Here is a 22,117-nt window from a genome sequence, read left to right on the forward strand (position 1 = left end):
ATAATCATTTTATTTCAGTTGAATTATATAGTTCAACACTGCATGAGTTTAGTCATTCTATGAGCTCTCGTTAATAGTGTTTTTGATTTGATTATATACTCTGGCTTTGTTAGTTAGTTACTGAAAACCAATGAAGCTTCAATGCAGTTAGAAGTTCCTTTCAAAATGATGAGATCACTGGAAGTCATATGTATCCTGCAGTGGAGTGAGTTTAAAAACAGTATTTTAAAAAATTATTTTTACTAGTACGTGCCCGTAAAAAAAAAAAAAATTCAAACCACGAGCAAGAAACAACTACCACACAGGCCGTTTCTTCGCTCTCGCGTGCCCGTACGTGCGCGGCCCGGAAGGTCGCATATTATTCGCAGTTACGATTATTCGCAATTTAGTTTTAATGCCCAAATATTCAATTAGCGCCAACGTATTTTGCCTTTTCGCAATGTCATCGCAAAGAAAAACAAAAAGAGAACAGAAGAGAGAGAGAAAAAAATTACTTCCTGGTTCAGAGCATACCAGCTCACTCTGATGTTACCGAAATTTATGCACCGTCTAATATGAAAACGATCATAACTTTGGGCATTGTGTTTATTTATAAATGCGCATAAGAAATCGATAAATTATTTGAATACATGAAGTCATCACTCTCTGGAAGCCCGTACGTTGTAACCCGTAATGGGGAATGCGGCTGAGCTTCCCTTCCCCATCAGCCACGCCCACGCAACAATGTGTCTTGTCATTGGTTTGGAAAATAAATGGCCATAACTTGGGAGGCACTTGTCCGATTAATATCAAACCTTGAAAAGGCACATCCACAGGTCCCCAGCAATATACCTGGCAAGTTTCAATTATATCGGACCAGTGGTTGTCGAGAAACAGCGGACACACACACACAGACAGACAGACAGGCGCGCGAGCACACACACACACACACACACACACACACACACACACACACTCGCGCACACACACACACACGCACACACACACACACACACACACACACACACACACACACACACACACACACACACACACACACACACACTGCTGGAATTATAGATAGATTATTCTTATATATCTTTTGTTTGCTTCACATTCAGCAATCATGATTTTTTTTTTTTTTGTGCAACGTTGTAAATCTTTGGTGGCCGAATTAATCCCCTTCACTCCTCCCCCTCCCCCCTTTCCTTTTCTCCTCCTTCCCCAGGATCGATTTTGATTTTTCTTCATTGACTCAAGTTATTAATAACTTTGGAAATCTGTCTCAAAATTTACTCTGGTAAGTTCTGATAAATCTGCACATTACACATTTTTTGCAATTTCCCACAAGGAGACCTGTAATCCGATTACAGCATGGACAAATTTATTTGTACCAGATGTAAAAACGAGCGGAATATTATCTCTGAAAGAAATTTTTTATCTTGCTCCAGAGTGTCAAGTTTTATTATCCCCGCCGCATGGCGGAAGGGGGGGAATATTGTTGTCACCCAGGGCGTCCGGCTGTCCGTCCGTCAACATTTATAGCTGTGAGTGCGATAACTCAACTGTTCGCCATATCGATTTGAAATTTGGGTCACATATGTACCACCTGAAAAGGAAGAACCCTATTGATTTTGGGCGTGGCCGGATCCAAGATGGCCGACTGGGGTGGCCATCTTGAACAAAATGTTTTTTCGCCATATCGATTTGAAATTTGCGTCGCACATGTACCACCTGAAAAGGAAGAACCCTATTGATTTTGGGGGTGGCCGGATCCAAGATGGCCAACTGGGGCGGCCATCTTGAAAATAATGTTTTTTTGTAATAAATGGAAAACCGCTTATCTGATTTCAATTATTTTTGGTTGCTACATTCCTCACCCCTGGGGAACTTTTTTGAGATGATGACCAAATGGTGTCTTGTTTCCAATTCACCTCCCTAATTATCTGGAATATGTATGACCTTTTTCATTCAATGGTGAGGGATTCCCCATCTCTGATGGTATATTTTCCTTTGGTCAGATTTTATTTCTTTTTGAACAAAGCATATCTTGACAAAGCAAGGGCAAGTGTATGTGTGCAGTACTTCAAATCAACCTCTTTCAGCTTGTAAGTCATATACACTACATGGTCAAAAGTATGTGGACACCTGCTCAGCCAACCTCTCATTCCAAAATCATGGGCATTAATATGGAGTTGATCCCCTCTTTGCTGCTATAACAGCCTCCACTCTTCTGGGAAGGCGTTCCACTCGATGTTGGAACATTGCTGCGGAGATTTGCTTCCATTCAGCCATATAGACTGGACGTATTTCTGAGAAATGTGCATCCTCGAAGCATTTTTCAGTAAAAGTTGGGAACATGAATTTTTAACGTAATTAAGGTATGCTGAATTCGACTCGCCCTGTTCCCAAGCTGAATTTTGAGTTTTTGAACATCTAATTAGCATAAACAAAATGGCTGCCAAATTGACAATTTTGGCCACTTTCTTGGGACAGGCACTTCTATACCATCTATCTATAATTCCAGCAATATCTGTGTGTCTGTGTGTCTGTGTGTCTGTGTGCGTGTCTGCGACCGCTGCTTTTCAGCAACCACTGGTCCGATCTAATTGAAACTTGCCAGGTATATTGCTGGGCCCTGTGGATGTGCCTTTTCAAGGTTTGATATTAATCGGACAAGTGGTTCCCAAGTTATGGCCATTTATGTACCAAACCAATGACAGGACATGGTGCTTTAACGTCACATTTTTTTTTTTTTGCACATACGGGCGCGCACGTACGTGCATGTCCGTAGGTACGTCATCTTTCAGATCCTTCAAAATCTGTTGGTTGTAAAATCTGTTGTACGGTGTACGGGATTACGCAAGTACGGGCACGCACGTATGGGCACGCGAGAGAGAAGGAACGGCCTGTGTATTTGTTGTTTCTGGCACGTGATTTGAATTTTTTTTTTTTTTTTTTTTGCACGTACGGCCACGCATGTATGGGCCCGCACTAGTTTAAATAAATGCACATTGTTCACATGTACGCATCTTAGAAATGTCCCTTTAGCAATAGATCAAAGCTGGAGGCTAATAAAATTCGTAACATGCCAATTAGCGATCGCCATTACCAAAAAATCTATTTTCTGCTGTGACTGTTACTATGCATGCAAACCTATCAAATGAGATGTCTTGACCTACGTTTTGAGGGTGAAGAAAAAGGAGTAAGACATATTTGAAGCATTTTAATTAATGTTTGCATGGTTACCAATGTTTATTAATAAAATGTAGAAGTTAAATTTGCTAGTCTGTAATCATAAAAACTAAACAAAGTTCTATCATGCTGCTACGTGAACAAATTTCAGTCAGCATGAACAGTTTTCAGGAATGCCTAACATCTTTTAGGCAAATCACATTGTATTCATGCAAGGAGTCTGATCATCAATCTATTGCTGGCAAGCACACATTGATGTGCATCGTAATCCTGAATTTTGGCATGTGCAGCGTCGAGTCTTGCATTGTTTCCGACATGCACAGGCTACCATCTCGAGGCAACTGTCTGGAATGGGACTCAATGCCAACAGTATGGGTTACAGTCCTGATTCCCTAAGTCTCCATCCCATTTCAGAGGGTGCAAGGAGCTCAGGTGTGGGGCAGTGGGAATTTCTCCATATCATCGCTTGATAGTGTACTCTCATCAAATGGAAACGGAGCACATCACTTGTTGGGGCCATGGCTTCTGGTTTCCCCGTCTTGGAGAACAATAAATGCCGTGCTGCATTCTGCAACAACGGAGAGAAGGCTTGGCATCAGGAGATGCCACAGAGTTTGCAAAGTCAGTTTGTGTGCCTTCATAGCTTTGTTGTATGCCTTTCCTGCCAGAAAAAAGTTCTACATTGCCTTGCCCAAGCAGTCCATTCTCCACCAACACTTCAGCTTGTCCGGAACCATTCATATGATCTCCTATGGCCTTAAGGAAGTTCATTGATATGTGAAGGCCACCTAGGCAAGGCATTAACTTATCCTGGTATTCTGGAACAGATCACTTTAGCTCCATAAGTCTGCAGTACAGCACTTGGTCAACTGTGAGGACTGTATGTTCCTGTCCAAAATGTGAAGATATTGCCATGCATCTCTTCACGGCGGTATTCAAAGTATCCAACTCATTCGCGGGAGCAAGGATTATAGGCAAATATCCGACTGCTGTCTGTTCTGGTTCTTCTGATGGCAATGACTGATTGAATAGTGTCCAAGAAGGTTTTATCTCTGAATTTTGACGGTGCAAGAAGAAAGCTAGGTCTGTTGCTTTTGCTTGTCTTGCATACTCATTGTCCTCCTCAGATTTGCTGAAGCAGGTTTCATCGACGGGTGCTGTGAATACTGGCTTGCATTTTGCATGAGTTATACTGACAGGATGCAGCTCCTCCAGGCCATTTGGCACAATCAAAGTATGTCTTGTGGATAGCTCGAGATTTTTAAGAGAAGCATCAGTTGTTTGGCCTCGTTGCCATGCTGCCATTTGAGTTGCATGGAAGGTATTCTTTCCATCAAGTGTTTCATCAAGGATGTCAATGTTATCACAGGTGTAGTGGATGAATTTATTTGCCTCAATGTTTGGTGGAATGATAGCACCAGTTGCTTTGTCCAATTATTTGAGAGTGCTCTCAGCCAAGGAAGTGTCTACTTGCAACACCTGTTCGTAACTCAGGTAATGTTGAACAATCGTACTAGGTCTTTTGACCGTGTCGCTTGATGAAGAGTACTTGCAAGACCAACATGTTTTGGAGTCCATTTTTTTGCCACCACTGACGCAGTAGACAAGATCTTGTGCCATACTCAGAACTCTGCTCTGGACATGTTCTTCATTGTTTGCAGGGCTATCATCTTCAAAGGATGCCTGGCCACTGACGATCAGTCTTAGTAGCATATCTAAACTCTTAGGAATGCATGCTGTAGCATCTTCTTCACTGACAGAGAACCCTTTGTGTCCTGGAGTTTCCATCATGTCTCCACAGACTTTCATAGCTACATGAACAAGTGAAAGGAAAATGTCATCCTGGGGCTCATATTTAGGAAAGGCTAACTTTTCCTCACTCTCCTCTGTGTCTGCTTTCATCTGCAAAACTGCTGTTGGCTGGTACTTCGTGGGAATCAATACGGTTTTTCGTTCTGATATACAACTGTCAAGAGGTTGAAAGAAATTGAAAATTTCCCAAAGCTGTGACTGCAACTTTTCCTTGAATGTTCCTCTTCTGCTTTGAGAGGATGGCTGAATCATGGTTGAAGATTCCTTATACCTTTCCCATACATCATCCAGAAGAATCACATGTCCTTTGTCAGCTGATTGATGGAGCTCTTGGCAAAGCCATATCATAGCAAGGTCTGTATTTGCTGACTCCTGCTTTGTTTTGGAGGTAGACCTGTTAAATGCGCTAAGACAAGGCAGATGATATTTGGCTTCAGCTGCAATTAGGTCAGTCACTCCTGCCAGTCGAAGGCCAACTTTGTTGTCAAGATGTGAGGCTTGAATTATTTGATCACTCATTTGCTTAATCATGATGGAGATCAGTCATGCCTTCTTATTTGCAGTTTGACAGAAAATGCAAAGGCTCCAGTTGACTGGCTGCACACCTTTTCGCAATGAACGCCTGTTACCACCTGGAACACGTGAACTGCAACCTGCTCCCTCTGTTGAATACTCTGAGTCCTCTGAAGACGTTCTATTTTACTCTTGGCCGTGAAGTGGGCATAACACATTCTGTGCCACACAAGAGATACGGCTGTGGCAGAATCTAATGCATTCTCAAGACGATCAATTCAGTCTATATTTTTGCAGTCCCTCAGCTTCTTTCTGCTACAGGCTGCATTCCTGAGTTTTGTGAGTCCATGTTCAGTTGCTTCACTCAGGTTTTTTTCTGGCTTTATGCGTTTGGCAGAAAATGCACAGGCTGTAATCCACCGGTGACAGCCTTTTCAAGCTAATCACAGGATCCATTGTTGCCTGCAAACAAGAATGAATCATTAATATAGGCCTACACAAGCCCATAACAACTTAACAATTAACTTAACAACTTAACAGTTGTTCACAAGTAAAATAGATTAGCATTGTGCTGGTATAGTAGTGCCTGTCCCAAGAAAGTGTCCATAATTGTCAATTTGGCAGCCATTTTGTTTATGCTAATAAGATGGTCAAAAACTCAAAATTCAGCTTGGGAACAGGGCAAGGCGAATTCAGCATACCTTACTTGTGTTAAAAAGTCATGTTCCCAACTTTTACTAAAAAATGCTTCTGGAGCCTTATACAGGGTCCTTTTCGAGAAATAATTCTCGTCTAAGAGCATTTGTGAGGTCGGGCACTGATGTTGGGTGATTCAGTCTGGCTCGCAGTCAGCATTCCAATTCATCCCAAAGGTGCTCGATTGGGTTGAGGTCAGGGCTGACGTGGATTTCTATCCTCGAACCGCGTCGTGATCGAAAGGATTCTTTAGATTGTTGAGGGATCTTGTCCTCCTCGAGGATTCAACGTCTAGCCGACTCTGTTGCAAGTATCGGGATAAAATAAACCACAGAAGTTCCGTAAAAATCAATGTCCACAAGGAGTTCTTTCTTCTGTACAATTTATTTGCTGTCTTTCTCTCTTTTCTTCCCCCCCTCCATATATCCATCCCATTTTATAAGCAGAGAGGGCTTTTGATCGCAAAGAACAGAATGTACAGCTTATCAGCCGGTCACCTTGTACTTGCAGAAGAACCAAGCAATGTCCAAAGTGTCAAAGAAAGACAAGATTATAAGTAGGTGGTAGGCCTTAACAACTAAATAATAGAACAGTAGAGGAAAAAAACACAAACACTTTGACCTACTCAGACTGAGGCAAAGGTTTCTTGTCTAGAGAGTAATAATTTCCCCAACAGGGCTCTGTGCAGGCCAGTCAAGTTCTTCCATACCGATCTCACCAAACCATTTCTGTATGGACCTCGCTTTGTGCACGTGGGCATTGTCATGCTGATGCAGGAAAGGGCCTTCTGCAAACTGTTGCCTCAAAGTTGGAAGCGCAGAATCATCTGGAATGTCATTGTATGCTGGAGCATTAAGATTTCCCTTCACTGAAACTAGCCACTGGGCCTAGCCCAAACCATGAAAAGCAGCCCCAGACCATTATTCCTTCTCCTCCAAACTTTACAGTTGACACTATGCATTCGGGAAGGTCATGTTCTCCTGGCATCCGCCAAACCCAGATTAGTTTGTCGGACTGCCTGATAATAAAGCGTGATTCATTACTCCTGAGAACCCGTTTCCACTGCTCCAGAGCCCAATGGCGGTGAGCTTTACATCACTCCAGCCGACGATTGGCATTGCGTATGGTGATCTTAGGCTTGTGTGCGGCTGCTCGGCCATAGAAAGCCATTTCATGAAGCTCTCGATGAACAATGTTTCTGCTGATGTTGCTTCCAGAGGCAGCTTGGAACTCGGTTGTGAGTGTTGCAACTGACGACAGACTGATTTTTCCATGCTGCACGCTTCAGCACTCTTAACAACCACAAATGCCAATCAGTTAATCACAAGTTCCATTGTCCACCGTCTAATTTGCCGTTTAACTTGAGGTCACGTGGCCTTCTGACTGGGGAACGTGCCCTTGGCGATGCACCAATTTTATGTTAAGTAAGGTGGCCGAGCGACAAGTTAATTGGTTTGGGAATTATCTCCCAGTCTATCTTGGTTCGGACAATGCTGGATCGATGGAAGATAATGACAAGCACTGACAGGTTGAAACGTCAACAAGGAATTTATTATGAAGAAAAAATATATATACGGAAGAACTTTTTATTTCCTTGTGGTGTAAATGGATGAATTCAAATCAATCAAAATAATCTTAAACAAATAAAGAATTGAACAGGCATTTATGGAAAAATAGAGCAGATGCTTATCACTTTGCCTGACTTGACAATTAAACACAGGACATGGGTACCCAGCAGATTATTCCGGAATCAGGTACGACAAGAGCCAGGTACCCAGCAGAACCAGCAGGAACGGACCAATGGTCAGGAGCAGTCACCAACCATCAGGAAGGCAGTCTTCCCATCCTTTTTAAAGGCGACCAGTGTGGGCGGAACTTTAAGCAGACTTCAGCCAAATCCAGCTTGCCTATTGGCACATCGCTGCACATGACCTCCAACCATCAACCCCTGCGATCATTCTCTCCCCACCATTGAGCGAGATACAACTCCCAATACAACCAACACAGGCCTGGCTCACGACGCCATGTTTGGGGCGCTGGACGAACGCCAGAAAGCAGCCATTTGCCGGAATTACCAAGCGAAAACGTGAAGCACTCACAAAACGTCAACAGCAACCATCACCTCCCCGTTCAGCCCGGCACGATCAAGAGCCATCCAGCATCCATGGAGCTGCTGAACGGGGTGTCAAACGTCGATGAAAGAGAAGTGGGTGTCGAATGCCAATGGAAAATTTTAGTCTTGAGGGAAATGATCCACAGCCATATCTCTGTTCAGGAAAAGCTTATGGGGTGTTTAATCAAATGTCCTGAAAGTCCAAAGTGTAAATATATCATGTATTTCCAAGCCAATGCGTCCTGATGGAAAGGGAATAGAATGAGTCTCCGTTGGGCTAACGGCTATCTCTCGCGTGCATGAGTGCTGAATATTGCTCATGCGGAAAATGAATACTGGCGTAAAATCATCAGTCATGAACGTGTCGTAAAGAGGAAAAGGTTATCCCACAAAAATGGAATCTATTCCTTACCCTTCTCCAATGCATCAAAGAGTTAGAATCCCATCAGACAAGGGGATGGGTCTATTCTGAACATGCATTAATGGAAATAACTGTCTGAGGACCTGGATGTTTGTGTGCATTTGTCAGATCAGATTCTGAAATCCACAACAATGTGAACCTGTTTAACTCCAGAGAATATTAGCTAAGACTTGTTTGGAACATGACCTCAGAAGAACATAAAAATCACGAAAAATCTTTAAGTTTATCAATCGTCTCTGAAATTTCCATTTTTGGAGCCGTATGACTGACTACGATGCCCATGACCTCTAGGTCTCCTGATTGGATGACCAAAATCCTCATTACCAAAAACATTACCTTCAGCAACTGACCCAGTACCTTGTACCCTGTCATTAAGGCCCAAAGGATAGATCGCACATCGTGTCCTGATCCAAAAGTCCTCTCTGTGTCCCAGCTCAACATTGCACTCCTCTTTATTATTATCAAAATCATTAACATTAACTGAGTCTATAATTTGAATAGAACAACGATGATAAACATGTCCAACTTCATTGAAATGATTAATACCAGATGATACAGCAGACCTTTGTCCATTCAAACGTTGATGTAGATAATGCGAAGTTTTACCAACATATTGCAAACCACAATCTCCACAAGTGAGAAGATAAATATTGTACAGTCATGCGCCGCTTAATGACGTTCCGGGCAACGACGGATCGCATATACGACGGATCTGCCAGCTCTGAAAAAAGAAAAAAAATGTGGCTGAAAAATTCCTATCGCCGAGTGATGTAGCCGACGTAGTGCTGCCAGTCGTATAAAAATAGCACATACAATTATGTACACTGTACAGTACATAATACCTCATTATGATAATAAACGACAGTGTGGCCCTGTTATAATGCGATCGTTGAGGTCCATAAAATGTCATCGCAAAAAAAGCAGGGTCGTGCTAAATGGGGATTCAAGGAAATCGGCTTTCAAACTGAACCAATGTTTGCACGTTTACCTTCGAGCAAGTAAATTACCTTTGCATTGAAGAATTCCGCGAATAAATCGTTGTTGTTGGTCGAAATTAAAACACAAACTTTTTTAGTGAAGCTTTTTATGTTGTCAAAACAATCGCACTGTTCCGAAAATATATATCACAATTGACAGGTGCTCGTTTATTCATTTGTAAATTATAACATCGATGCAATGATAACGTATTGTTTCGAATTCGCGCCCGCCGGCGTGCGAACGGCCACGTAACTCGAATCGCGGCACGTCGCCCACCGGACGGACAATTCTGTCGTGACCCTCTCGGAACAACGCCGGGAGCTAGTCACGGGTGGGGGTTTAACCTCACCACGATCGTGCCAATTGCCCACCCGCGCAGGATAGGGTTGCTTGCCAAATTCGATCTACCTAAGTACCTGCGCGAGTGGTCGACCGGGCGATCGCACCACGCCACAGGCCGACTCCGGACACGAACCGCTTAAGCGGCCCGTTCCGTGCTGCAGTGATAACCGAGCGGTGTTATAGTCGGCCTTAACGGTTCCGATTAATTACCGGGCGTTTTAAACCCGCTACGAGCCTCTTGCGTGAAGCAGGATGGAGAGTCAATAAAAGGAAAGGAGACGAAGCGAAGCGGGAACAGTTCAACAAGCAAGCATTTTATTTACACACACACACACACACACACAGACACAAAGCAAGCACGTATTTACAGCCATACAATTATGCAGAGTTAAAACCGACTATACACGTACACACGGCAACACTTAAAACAATACTACTTGAGCCAGACTGGCGCCACCCACAGTCATTTACACGAACCCAAAGGAAAAGAAAGGACTTCCCTTGGTGCGGCCGTCGAGTCCTCCTCCCACGACCTCAACTCCAAGCTCCGTCTCCTTCGCCGTCCTCCACTGCCGACTCGACCAGACTCGACGACGACACAGCTCGACTTCAACGAGCTCCTCGGGCTCCACGAGTTCCACGAGCTCCACACCAACGCAGGGACACTCCACCACGACGACACAGCTCGGCGATGACCCAACAACGACTTCAGACGGAGGCGAGTTCCACGAGTCAGAGAGAGTGAGACCTCAAGCCACCCCACTGGGACAAGGGAATAACCAACCAACCAACAACCACACGCAGACAAGCGAAGCGGAAGCGGAAGAGGAGGAGGAAGCGAGTGGAGGAAGAGCGAGAGGAAGAGAGAGAGAGAGAGCGTGCCCCGCCCGTGTCCATCTTTTATAGCGCGGGGCTCCGCCCTTCGCTCCGCCCCGTTTTCGGCTCCACCCTACTTCGAGAGGGTTCTCGAAAAGGGGTGTTCCCTCACGCCGCCGCCTCACGCTGTCCATCCACCAATCGGCGGCGAGCCGCCCTTCCCCCCTTCCCTCACACCAAGCGTGGGGAGGAATGGCGGGAAAAGCCCACCAGCATCGTTGGCGGTTTTTGTTTGTTTGAAATAAAAGACAGAGAAAGAAAAGCGACTAACTGGAGGATCGCAGCCCGAATGGATCACATAAATTCCCTCTATACAACGGGGTTTGGGCTAACTACACATGTACCTATCGAGATATCTCACCTGAGGGCCCTTTATGGTGTAATGCGAATTTCCATAGCCGTAACAGTATTTATAAAATCCAAATGCTATTTATTCACCTTTCTATAATAATCGATGCGAGAGGAGATTGTAAGCTGCTGCTAACACCGATGACCATCATGAACAGCACAAAGGTAAATCTAACGTGTCTTCTGTCTCTCTTGGATGTGTGTTACAATTGCCGACAGTATTCAGTAGAGTAACATGCTGTACAGGTTTGTATCCGAGGAGCAATAGGCTACACCATATAGCCTCGGTGTCTAGTTTTGTATAAGTACGATGTTCGAAAACGAAAAAAAAAATGATGTTCACACAACAACGACGTCGCTTAACGACTCGTTTCTCAGAACGTAACCCCGTCGTTAAGTGGGGGCATGACTGTACTTTGATTTACATCCAAACAAGCATTTACAATGAATAACAAAAGTCTTACCTGTCACATGACAAACAAAAGTTTTACAAGGTCTAAAAACTTTACAACACAAACATCTATTTCTGGAAGAATTACACTTTTTAATAACTTTACAAGTACTTGACAAAACGTACAGACTCATTCTGACACTGCTTTATTTATTAATTATAATATTGTTGTGGTTTCGCTGGCGCGTCGCCACGAGCACGACCCTCGATGGAGCAGTGGGGCCGACTCGGCTCGATCGCCCGGAATTACAGATCGCCGGTCCGGAGAAGTCCGGTGTCGACTGGTCCTGGTTATTTTGGACCGAAATACGCCAATGGGTAGGCCACGCGGGGTAGACTCGATTGCCAACTTCAATTTACCTAAGTACCCACGTGATTCAGCTACCGGGGTATTTCACCCTCGACGGAACTCGTACAGAAGTGAGCCGCTTAAGCGAGCCCGTTCCGTGTGCGATGCCGAGCGGTTGTATAATCTCCGAATTCCGCCGGCCCGATTATCCTGTTAATCCGTTATAGCGGCAATGACTGCTCACTTTCCCACATGCACGACACACCCAATCAATGGAGAAATGACACGACGAGCTGAGTACATTGAAACAATTGGGTATATTTATTTACAAATGATGGGGGAGTAGGGGAGCACGCAAGAGGAGAGCTATACCGAACATCAAGCAATGCACGTATGTCAAGGCAAAACACTTGTACAATTCACAACTTGTCAGACTGGCGCCACACACACACACACACACACACACACACACACACACACACACACAGACACACACACACACACACACACACACACACACACACACACACACACACACACACACACACACACACACACACACACACACACACACACACACACACACGTGGACCTCAACGGCCTTTATTGCGACTCTCCAGCCGAGGAGGACAGACTGGCTGTGAGCCAGGCATGGCTGGCTACCTGGCCACGAGCGCGCGGCTGGACGTCCCATGGTGTTGGGACTAGTGTCGCCGTACCAGCCAGGCGGAAGGCGATGACACGAAGCTCTGGAGCCGGGACGAGGTCGTTGCAGGAGAAGCCAAGGTGATGAGCTGGGCAGAGAAGAAGCGGGAGAAGAGAAGCAGGAAAAGAACCAGAACAACTCCAAGAGAGCCGACCGCGAAAATCTCCTCAGGACCCTTATATCCGCCACCCTCCCGCTCAGTCGAATGCTTGTCTCCTCCCCGCTCGTTCTCCCAGTGGACGGGAGGCCCCATGTGACTCCTGGTCCGCTCCCGATTGGACAGGTGCACGGTGGGCAGGGCATTCCTTCCCTTGGGTGGAGTCTCCAGCGGGGGGGCGTTTGTGGCTCCGCCTACGGCTTCCCCTCAGACCGCATGTTTAATGGCGACGGTGCTGGGTCGGAGGTGGAGCGCGGAAGATGCCGGATCCCCGACAATTGGCCGCGGAGGGACGGCATGTCTGTGTTAGACTCCGCCCACGCGTGCGCCTGAAGAACGCAGCAGCGCCAGTTCCATGTTGAACATTCCAGTTCCAGAATGGTGCCGTTGTGGCATTGTTGAAACTCTAATACAATCGTAGCGCATTCACATTTGATTTACCCATTAGACCAGGGATGGGAGCTATCTATAAAACATATACTTACCGATATAACTAATCTATAGTAACCTGAATGTTGAGTGCGATAGCTTTCCAAATTCACAACAATATATTTATTATGTGATTCTTTACCATTGAGTGATTGGGCCAAAAATGATACACAGCATGATATTTGAAAAAAGGCGTGGATGAGTTTGTTAGGTGACGAGAACAAACTGATTAAAGTTGATTAAGGTGTGGATGCAGATCTGGCCTCAGTGCGAGACAACATGTAAACTGTTCAGCCTGGTGGAAGGGAGGTATGCACTCCACCGAGTGCCGTTCTCATTTATGCATTCTCATGATTCCCCCGTATATTTATTCACTTTCCTGTTTTTCTAGGGATGATGTCTGCAAAGACCATGATGAGAATTGTATGGCCTTCTCGGACAATGAACATCGTGGGAAGTCACAATTGAATACGATGGCACAGCAGAAGGGCATTTCAACAAGGTTCACTTTTCCCAACCCTTCATTTCCTCCTTTCCACATAAGAGGGCAAGGAAAAGGCTCCATCGCACAAAATTGTAAGATTATTTTGCAATCGCTGTTCATTTAAACACATATTTTAACCCAAAGTTTCTTCAAGATTTGAAGTATCTGCACAAAACCGAGATTGCATAAATAAAGTGGATTGTTTCTTGATTGTGAAGATGTAAAGCAAATAACATCAAAATCTCCAGGTACTGTAAATATTCATTAACTCCACCACCGAAAGTGGACGGATGTTGTTTTCACCCGTTTGTGAGCAGGATATATCAAAATGTTACGGGCAAAACTTCTTGCACAGGTTGGATGTATGACGCGGACGAATTGATTAGATTTTGGTGAAGATTGCAATCTGGATCCGAGAATTTTTAAAGTGATTCTTCACCATTGAGAGATAGGTACAAAAACGATATATAGCATGATATCTCAAACGGTTATGGACAGATTCGGACAAAACATGGTGGATGAGTTGGATAGATGACGAGATCAAATTGATTAGACTTTGGTTAAGGAACTGATGCAGATTTGGCCGATCAACTGTCATCGTGTGTGAGCCATTTCTAGTGGGAAGGGACATCAGGATGAATCAGTGGCTTTCATCATCCTGATGAAAGGATGATGATTTTCATCATCCATGATTCATCCTGATGAGGATTTATATTTCACATAAATTGAATTGACTGACTGACTGACTTCGAGAAAAATCGTCATTTACCCACTGGAAAGAGAAAAAAAAACAGTTGTAAGGATATGTTGAGGAAATAGTTGTGGCCAAAAATATTGGCACCCTTGCACTTTTTTCAAATAATGCACCATTTCTTCCAGAAATTAATAAGCATGGAGAAAAAGAAAACCATAGAATTGTCTGAGGTGGCCAGACACATGATTGTAGCCAAGTATGGACAATCTGAAGGTGACAAGTCCATCTCCAGAGACCTTGATGTTCCTGTGTCTACTGCACTCAATGCTATCAGGAAGTTTATGGTCCATGGCACTGTAACCATCCTCCCTGGATGTGGCTGCAAGAGAAAACAACTTCATTGAAGATTGCAGCGAAGGAGTGTTTGAATGGTGGAGAGAGCACCTGGATCAACTGCCAAACAGATTCAAGCTGATCTTCAGACACAAGGTACGACAGTTTCAACTCGCACCATCTGTCGCCAACTTTATGAAAGGGGGTTCTATGGTAGGAAACCCAGGAGAACTCCACTGCGAAGAGAGACATAAGAAAGCCTGACTGGAGTTTGCTAAAACACAAATGAAAAAGCCAAATCCTTCTGGGAGAATGTCCTGTGGACAGATGAGATCAAATTATTTATATATTTTTTTGGGAAAACACATTATCTCTGAAGGCTTCATTTTGTATTATGTAAACAAAGTAAAGAACACCTTCCCTCCAGTCAAACATGGAGGAGGTTCAGTGATGCTTTGGGGTTGCTGTGCTGCCTCTTGTACTGTGTGCCTTGAATGTGTGCATGGTATCATGAAATCAGGAGATTACCAAGGCACTATGGAGCGCAATGGTCAACCCAGTGTCAGAAAGCTATGACTCCGTCGAAGGTCATGGGTCTTGCAGCAGGATAATGACTCCAAACACTTCAAACAGCACCCAGGAATGGTTCAAGACAAAATGCTGGACTGTTCTGAAGTGGCCAGCAATGAGTTCAGATCTAAATCTCATTGAACACCTGTGGGGAGATCTGTAAACAGCAGACAGGAGAAGGCACCCTTCAAATGTGTGAGAACTGGAGCAGTTTGCACAAGAAGAGTGAGCCAAACTGCCAGTAGAGAGGTGTAGGAAGCTCATTCATGGTTAGAGGAAGCGCTTGACTGCAGTGATTTTTGTCCAAAAGCTGTGCTACCCAATGTTAAGTCGAGGGTGTCAATAATTTTGTCTGCCATTTCTTTTTGTTTTCTGATTTAAATGGATATATTAAGTTCTGAATCAAAAACAAAGGTTCTGTAATATTAACAGTGAAATAAAGAATTGTGGAGACCAAATTCTTTTGTCAATGTCAATATTTTTGGCCATGACTGTAGGTCTGGATTAAAAGGAGAAAAGGATGATGAAAGAGCTTTCGATGACTGAGAATGTTGGATAAGAGACATAAACCTGTCGATAGGGCAGATGAACTGATTATGTCAGTTATTTGGCTGCAGGTTTTGCAATGGTCATCTTGTTTACTTTCATTGATAGCATTTAAAAAAAAAAACAAAAAAATTTTTAAACTCTGATTTCGTACTTTGTTTGGATCGACATCCACATCATTTCATTTCAGCTCGCAGTAAAACGGCAAGACCTGTGCGTTGTCCAGCTGGAGGAAAGAACCTTTCAATGGATCTTACCTGCCCAATCAGGCGTCCACGACAATTTCCAGTCGCTTCAAGGCCAACATCTTCTGTCTTACCTATCAATGCATCTACTGCAGGTTTTTCTTTAAAATGGAGTGAATTGTTTATTATTAAAATGAAAGGACTATTATGTGATGGTTCAATTTTGACGAGTTTTTTTCTAAAAAGGCAGAATAATGTTTGTAGATTTTATATTTCTCAATGGAATTTCTCTCCTTTTGGTGTTTCAATGAACACCAGTACCTTGTGCAATTTATCAAACGATTAACATTCAACAAATAAAAAAGACAAACATGCCGGTAGGCCACGATGGGTCGCCGAGCATGGAAACTATAAGATAGAGAGCAAAATGGATGTCATAGAGTGCAATGGTTCTCAACCTGGGGGTCGCGAGATTGTTTTCGCGGGTCGTGGGAAGGTTGTCAAAACAAATAAACAAACAAATATATAAGAAAAATTCATAAATATATTTTGAAAATGATTTTTCAATTAAATCTCCCATACCAATGTTATAATGTACTTATTATTAAACAGATTTGAGCAGCAAGTGAAATGTGTGTGAGACAGAGACAGAGACAAAGCACAGTACAGTGGCGGGTGCTGAAAGTCAATGTTAGCGCTAGTTAACTACTGCAAGGTGGCTGAATATGGATCGGTGGCTTGTCAAAAAACGTCTGCCAGCTCAAGATGCGGACCAAGACGACACATGTGAAGGTGGGCCAACTGTTACAAGTTCAACTGAAAAACGTAAGGCGCCGGCGGCAGATTTGGCCTCCAACAAGCGTCGGAAATATCACACTGACTTTCTGCAGTACTGATTCACATGCCTAGCCAAAAATGAAGTGGGATATCCACAGTGTGTTCTGTGTTCAGAAGTGCTTGCTCACAAAAGCTTGAAACCAGTGAAATTGAAGAGACATTTACAAACCAAACACCCATCCTACATTGACAAACCATTAGATTTTTTTTCGTCGTAAGGAGGGAGAACTACAGAGCCAAGACGACTGTACGTGAGCACTCTACAATCCCTGTCAAAGCCCTGTTGGCTTCATATGAAGTGGCATGCCTGGTTGCTCAATCCAAAAAGCTCCTACTATTGCAGAGAGCCTGATCCGCCCAGCAGCGATTACAATGACCAGAGCTATGCATGGTAAAAAAAAATAGCTAGCACACTTGAGACTATTCCACTGTCTAATGACACAATGGTGAGGCACATTGGTAAAATGGCCAACGACATTAAAGAGCAGCTCATTGACCGAGTGAAGAAAAGTGGAAGATTTTCCCTCCAAATTGACGAAACAACGGATGTTTCCAGTGATGCACAGTTACTTGTTTTTGCAGTCTCCAACTTAAAACCAAGAATACAGCTGCTTTGTTCAAAGAAACAGGCCCAGCCATCCCACTAAAATGAGTAAGTGAATACTATCTGACAATACAAGCCTGTGCCTTTACAGATGTAACTGTTAAAAAAAAGAATTATTGCGTTCAATTATTGTGAGTCAGTATTATCTGAATTATTGTGTTCAGTTATTTTGAGTCAGTATTATATGAATTATTGTGAGTCAGTATTATCTGAATTATTGTGTTCAATTATTGTGAGTCAGTATTATCTGAATTATTGTGTTCAATTATTTTGAGTCAGTATTATATGAATTATTGTGAGTCAGTATTATCTGAATTATTGTGTTCAATCTGAAAAAAAATGAAACTTAAAACCCATTGAGAATCGTTGTTATAAAGGGGAAAATGCAAAATGAGATGAATGATAATAGGCTCCAAGCCTACAACAGGCATAACTGTGACATGAACTGAGAATAATAAGCCTGTACGGACACTGAAAGGTATTTGCACTGTCCTTAAAGCTGTTTTGCAGGCCCAGCTATATGAGAATCTATATATTAATACTGAAGGACCAATTTTGTGCTCCTCCGAGCGGTCGCGTCACATTTTTCTCGGTACTGTGACCTGGACTGAAAGAAACTTCGTACCTGTAAGAGTGCATCGCACATAGTGGCAATAGTCAACCTTCAACTCTGAAGCATCTATATATTAATACACGGACAACTGTACATTGCGTTCTCGAGAGCCAGAAGTTTTTACACGGTGTACGTCAAAGTAGACACGTGCACAAATCAGGGGACTTCTTCACAAGGAGTAGTGTACACCAAAAATGTCGTGTATAAGGACGTTTTGTAGGCCTCATTAGGTAAGGCCATGGAGTACATCGACTGGGATCCGGCTCTTACAAGAGCCGCCACTGGTTGTCATATTGGGCTCATGGAATGGAATCCGTCTGTGACGGGGTTTCGGCAAGTGAATGATAATAGCCTATTGCCATCAGCTTGTAAAGCAGTCCTGTTGCCTCCTTCACAATGAGTTGTGTTGTCAGATCTTGAATAAAATTTAAAACTGTACTTAAAGCCAAATTGATTTCATTTTTGTTTTGTTGTTTTGTTTTTTTGTATATTTTTTTGTCAGTAATGCAAGGTTTGTGTACGTCTGGTAGCTGTCATGTGTGATAGTAACCTCTGTCTGCAGCAGAGGATCGCTCAATCTTCCAGTCCGTGTCCTGTGCATAAATAGGCTACATACCGCTCTTTGCAATTACAGAAGCCTTTTTTATGAATGTGGCTGGCTGTTTTTACTGTTATACATCAGAGTGTAAATAATTAATTTGTGATTTTAGTTTAGTTCTGTTTAGTTTTAACAGCTGGCAGTACCTCGGTATTGACCAATGTGCTCCAGGCTCTGTGGATTTTTTTTATGCGCTCCGTGACATCACCGCAGTGTGTTTCAAGTGAGTCGGGAGGGGGGTCGCGAACCCCAACTTAAATTTTTTGGTTGGTCGCGGCTCCAAAAGGTTGAGAACCACTGATAAAGCGGATAGTGAATCACCTTAAGATTATGCATATCCAATCTTATCCAGTTCCATCTACTGATAACGACTCGGTATCCATTTGAATGAAAAGTACCGAAAATGCGGTTTGAAATCGGAAATCCCCAAAGTTCCAGGGGGTGCTGTGGGTGAACAAGGATCTAAATTGAAAATCCGGCTCAATCATTTGTGCACAATGTATTCCAGACGATTAGTGTGAATTTTCATGACCATCCGACCATAACCCTAGGAGGAGTAGCATTTGGCGCGAAGGCACCTCCAGCTCTCGCATATTATTGATTTTTGCACTAATTGACCTTTGACCCCTGACCTAAGCGAAATCGGTCAATATGTCCTGAGGCAAAGTTGTAGTACTCATTGAGTACCATGAACCTGCAAAGTTTCATTCGTATCGATGCACTCACCTGGTCGCTAGGGGCCCTTCAATTTTTGCCAATTTTCGTGCATACCCTAATTGTAGGGGGCGCTGCGGGTAAAGTATTCCATATATCACAAAAACTGGAATATATTTGTGAGAGCATCACCTGTAGATCATTCGTGCCAAATTTCATAACCCTACGTGGGATAATGGCTTTCGGAATTGATTTTGCGTGAACGGTACCGATTTTGAAGGTTTTTCGGTTGTTGCTAGGGAACCAAAGCGTCCCTAGCAACCATCACAATTTCCAAAGCACTAGGTCATAAGATATACCTACCACCCGAGTTTGGTCAAAATCGGCCCACGTTTACTACCAATTATGCTGATGACAAACGAACAAACATCCAAACAAACAGACAGAATTACTGACAATAAGGGTCACCTATTTCGGCGACCCAATAAGATCATTGGTCATGGAAAAATAATACACAACTGGAATTCATCCGAGAAAGACCTTTATAGTGAGTGATATAAAAAAAATTATATTTTTATGGTCACTGGTGGAGTCGTTTTTGGATCAAATTGTCAGAAAGACAGAGCAAGAAACAAACAGAATATTTATATTGTTGCGGTTCTTGGAACCGCATGCATACAACAGATAGGTGTCCCAAGACAGTTATTCCATTATTATACGTGTGGATAGCCCCTTTCCTTTTGTTTAGCGGGACAACAAGGGAGTGCGTTTCGATGATCTAATAGATTGGTCTGCTTAAATCATTTTCTTCTTCATTTCATCCCCTCTTCTTTCTGTCTGATTATTCCTGAGGTAAATCGGCGCCATGGTCAGGAAACTGCTGCGCAGAGATCCTCGTTCCCGGGCGAGCCCTAAACCCGGCGTGCGCAGCGAGTCATGTGTGCTTGGCAGTGCGGGGTTGTCGACTCGAGCTTCCGATGGTCCGGGGAGGATTGCCGGTTGCATTGAAAAGGCATGCGAATGAATGTCTCTTGAGAGGCTGCACGAATGGTGTTTTTCACGGCACGGGATGACGCATGACGCCCACACTGTACGAAACTCGTACGGAGGCCGATAAAGCCGACTCCACGCCATGTTGGGCGGGATACAAGTGTGCGGGTAGAATCGGCTTGTTCCTTTTCAACATCAATATCTGACACATATTGGTGTTCGCCCCGCACACACGCTCGCGGAGTCGTGTGAATGCGAGCGCTGGCTACGTGCGTAACGGCGGAACCGCGCGCATTGTATGGAATGTGCTCGAAAGCAGACACGTACGCCGCTCGTGAAACGTGCATGGATTTATCCATGGTGATGTATCTTTGGCCCTCGCTGGCAGCAGCGGATTCTCCACGGATGGTGAACGTCTTTCTCGTCCCTACGGCCAGCGCAGCTGCGATCGAGCCGGGAAATATACATTGCGGGCCACGTTGGCGTGCGCAGGGCGAGTGCGTTCATCGATGCTGGTCGAACGCCCGAGCGGGCATGCGGGACCCAGTCCAAAAGGTCACCCCAAACCAGCTCAGCATGACCTGGTTTATGCAGGATGGTGCATCCCCACTTACAGCAAGTGACACCATCACTTTCCTGCAGCAGCTCTTCAAAAACCACCTTGTTGTCCTGGATACCACTCATGACTGGGCACCCCATAGCCCAGACTTGAACCCTCTGGACAACTGGTTCTTGGGGGCTGCCAAGAGCTCTGTCTGTCAACCACTCTGCCACACTGGATGATGTGAAGCAGGAGGTATCAGACTATCTCCAGGCAGTGCCACGTGAGACCTACAGGAAAGTTGGACAGAACTTTGGAGTCAGGATCAATGCCTGTCTGAACTGCGAAGGGGCACACATCGAGAACGTTAATTACAAGGATTTTCCGTACATTCCAATTTCAGACCTTGGATTATCACGAACTCTAGCAGTGACTTACTGCAATAGCAATCGGTGTTAGAAAATACCATGTCATAAGCTTTCAATAAATTTTTGGTTCACATTCCTGAGGTTTCTGTTTTTTTGTAAATAAACATTCAAAGTTGCATCACTCTCTTTTTGAAACACCCTGTGATTACTCTTAGGGGCTGTTATGTTGGGTGCATTTACCTTCAACGTCGGTTTCTCAAAACTGCACCAGTATCTATACAAAAATATGCTTGTTTGTCCGTCCGTGTGAAATGGTCCTTTCTACGCATTGGTTGGACAGCTGGCTTGACTCCACCCACAATCGTAACCTGAAAAATCATATGGTCACCATGCCCTCTCTAAGTTTTTCCTTCAGTGTAAAATGATCAAAGCGACTGTGAAAAGGAACATCAAATAATGAAAGGTTGGAGCTGATAAGCATCAATGACCTTGTGCAGGCCACAGTAAGTCTGGGCCTCATCCATCAGTCTTTAAGCTTCAGGTCAGGCCTCTGTGGAAGTGAAATTGGAATGTATTCAAGCAATATAACCACAATTTGGGGGTAGAGGTGAGGTGGGTTGACGAGTTCAGTTGTGGTGTGGGGTGGGGATTGAGCCTTTTGGCTGGGAGTGGTAGGTTGAGGACTCGGGTTGGGAGGTTGATGACTTGGGGTTTGGGAGGGGTGAGGAGGTTGAAGACGAAGTTACATTTTGATTTTACATTTTCAGATGTTCTTTGGGTCCCTGTTAGTTTATA

At 44.0% G+C, this 22,117-nt stretch overlaps 1 protein-coding gene across 18 annotated transcripts in view; it reads left to right on the forward strand.

Annotated features, from left to right (window-relative positions):
• The window catches only part of LOC147033910 (RING finger protein 17-like), a 238,704-nt gene that overhangs the window by 58,572 nt on the left and 158,015 nt on the right, over positions 1-22,117 (forward strand). For 13 of the 18 annotated variants that reach the window (XM_085872863.1, XM_085872821.1, XM_085872896.1 and 10 more), the window contains 3 exons: positions 1,208-1,279; positions 13,697-13,881; positions 16,123-16,272. In XM_085872863.1, the coding sequence (XP_085728989.1) occupies positions 1,208-1,279; positions 13,697-13,881; positions 16,123-16,272 (407 nt within the window). Of the gene's footprint in view, positions 1-1,207; positions 1,280-13,696; positions 13,882-16,122; positions 16,273-22,117 lie in introns of those variants that run through there. The other 5 variants (XM_085872876.1, XM_085872854.1, XM_085872905.1 and 2 more) reach the window with 2 other exon arrangements.

Source organism: Eptatretus burgeri, chromosome 1, assembly GCF_056783735.1.
Source record: "Eptatretus burgeri isolate ZD-2024b chromosome 1, Ebu_testis_v1, whole genome shotgun sequence".
NCBI classification, from domain to species: Eukaryota; Metazoa; Chordata; class Myxini; order Myxiniformes; family Myxinidae; genus Eptatretus; species Eptatretus burgeri.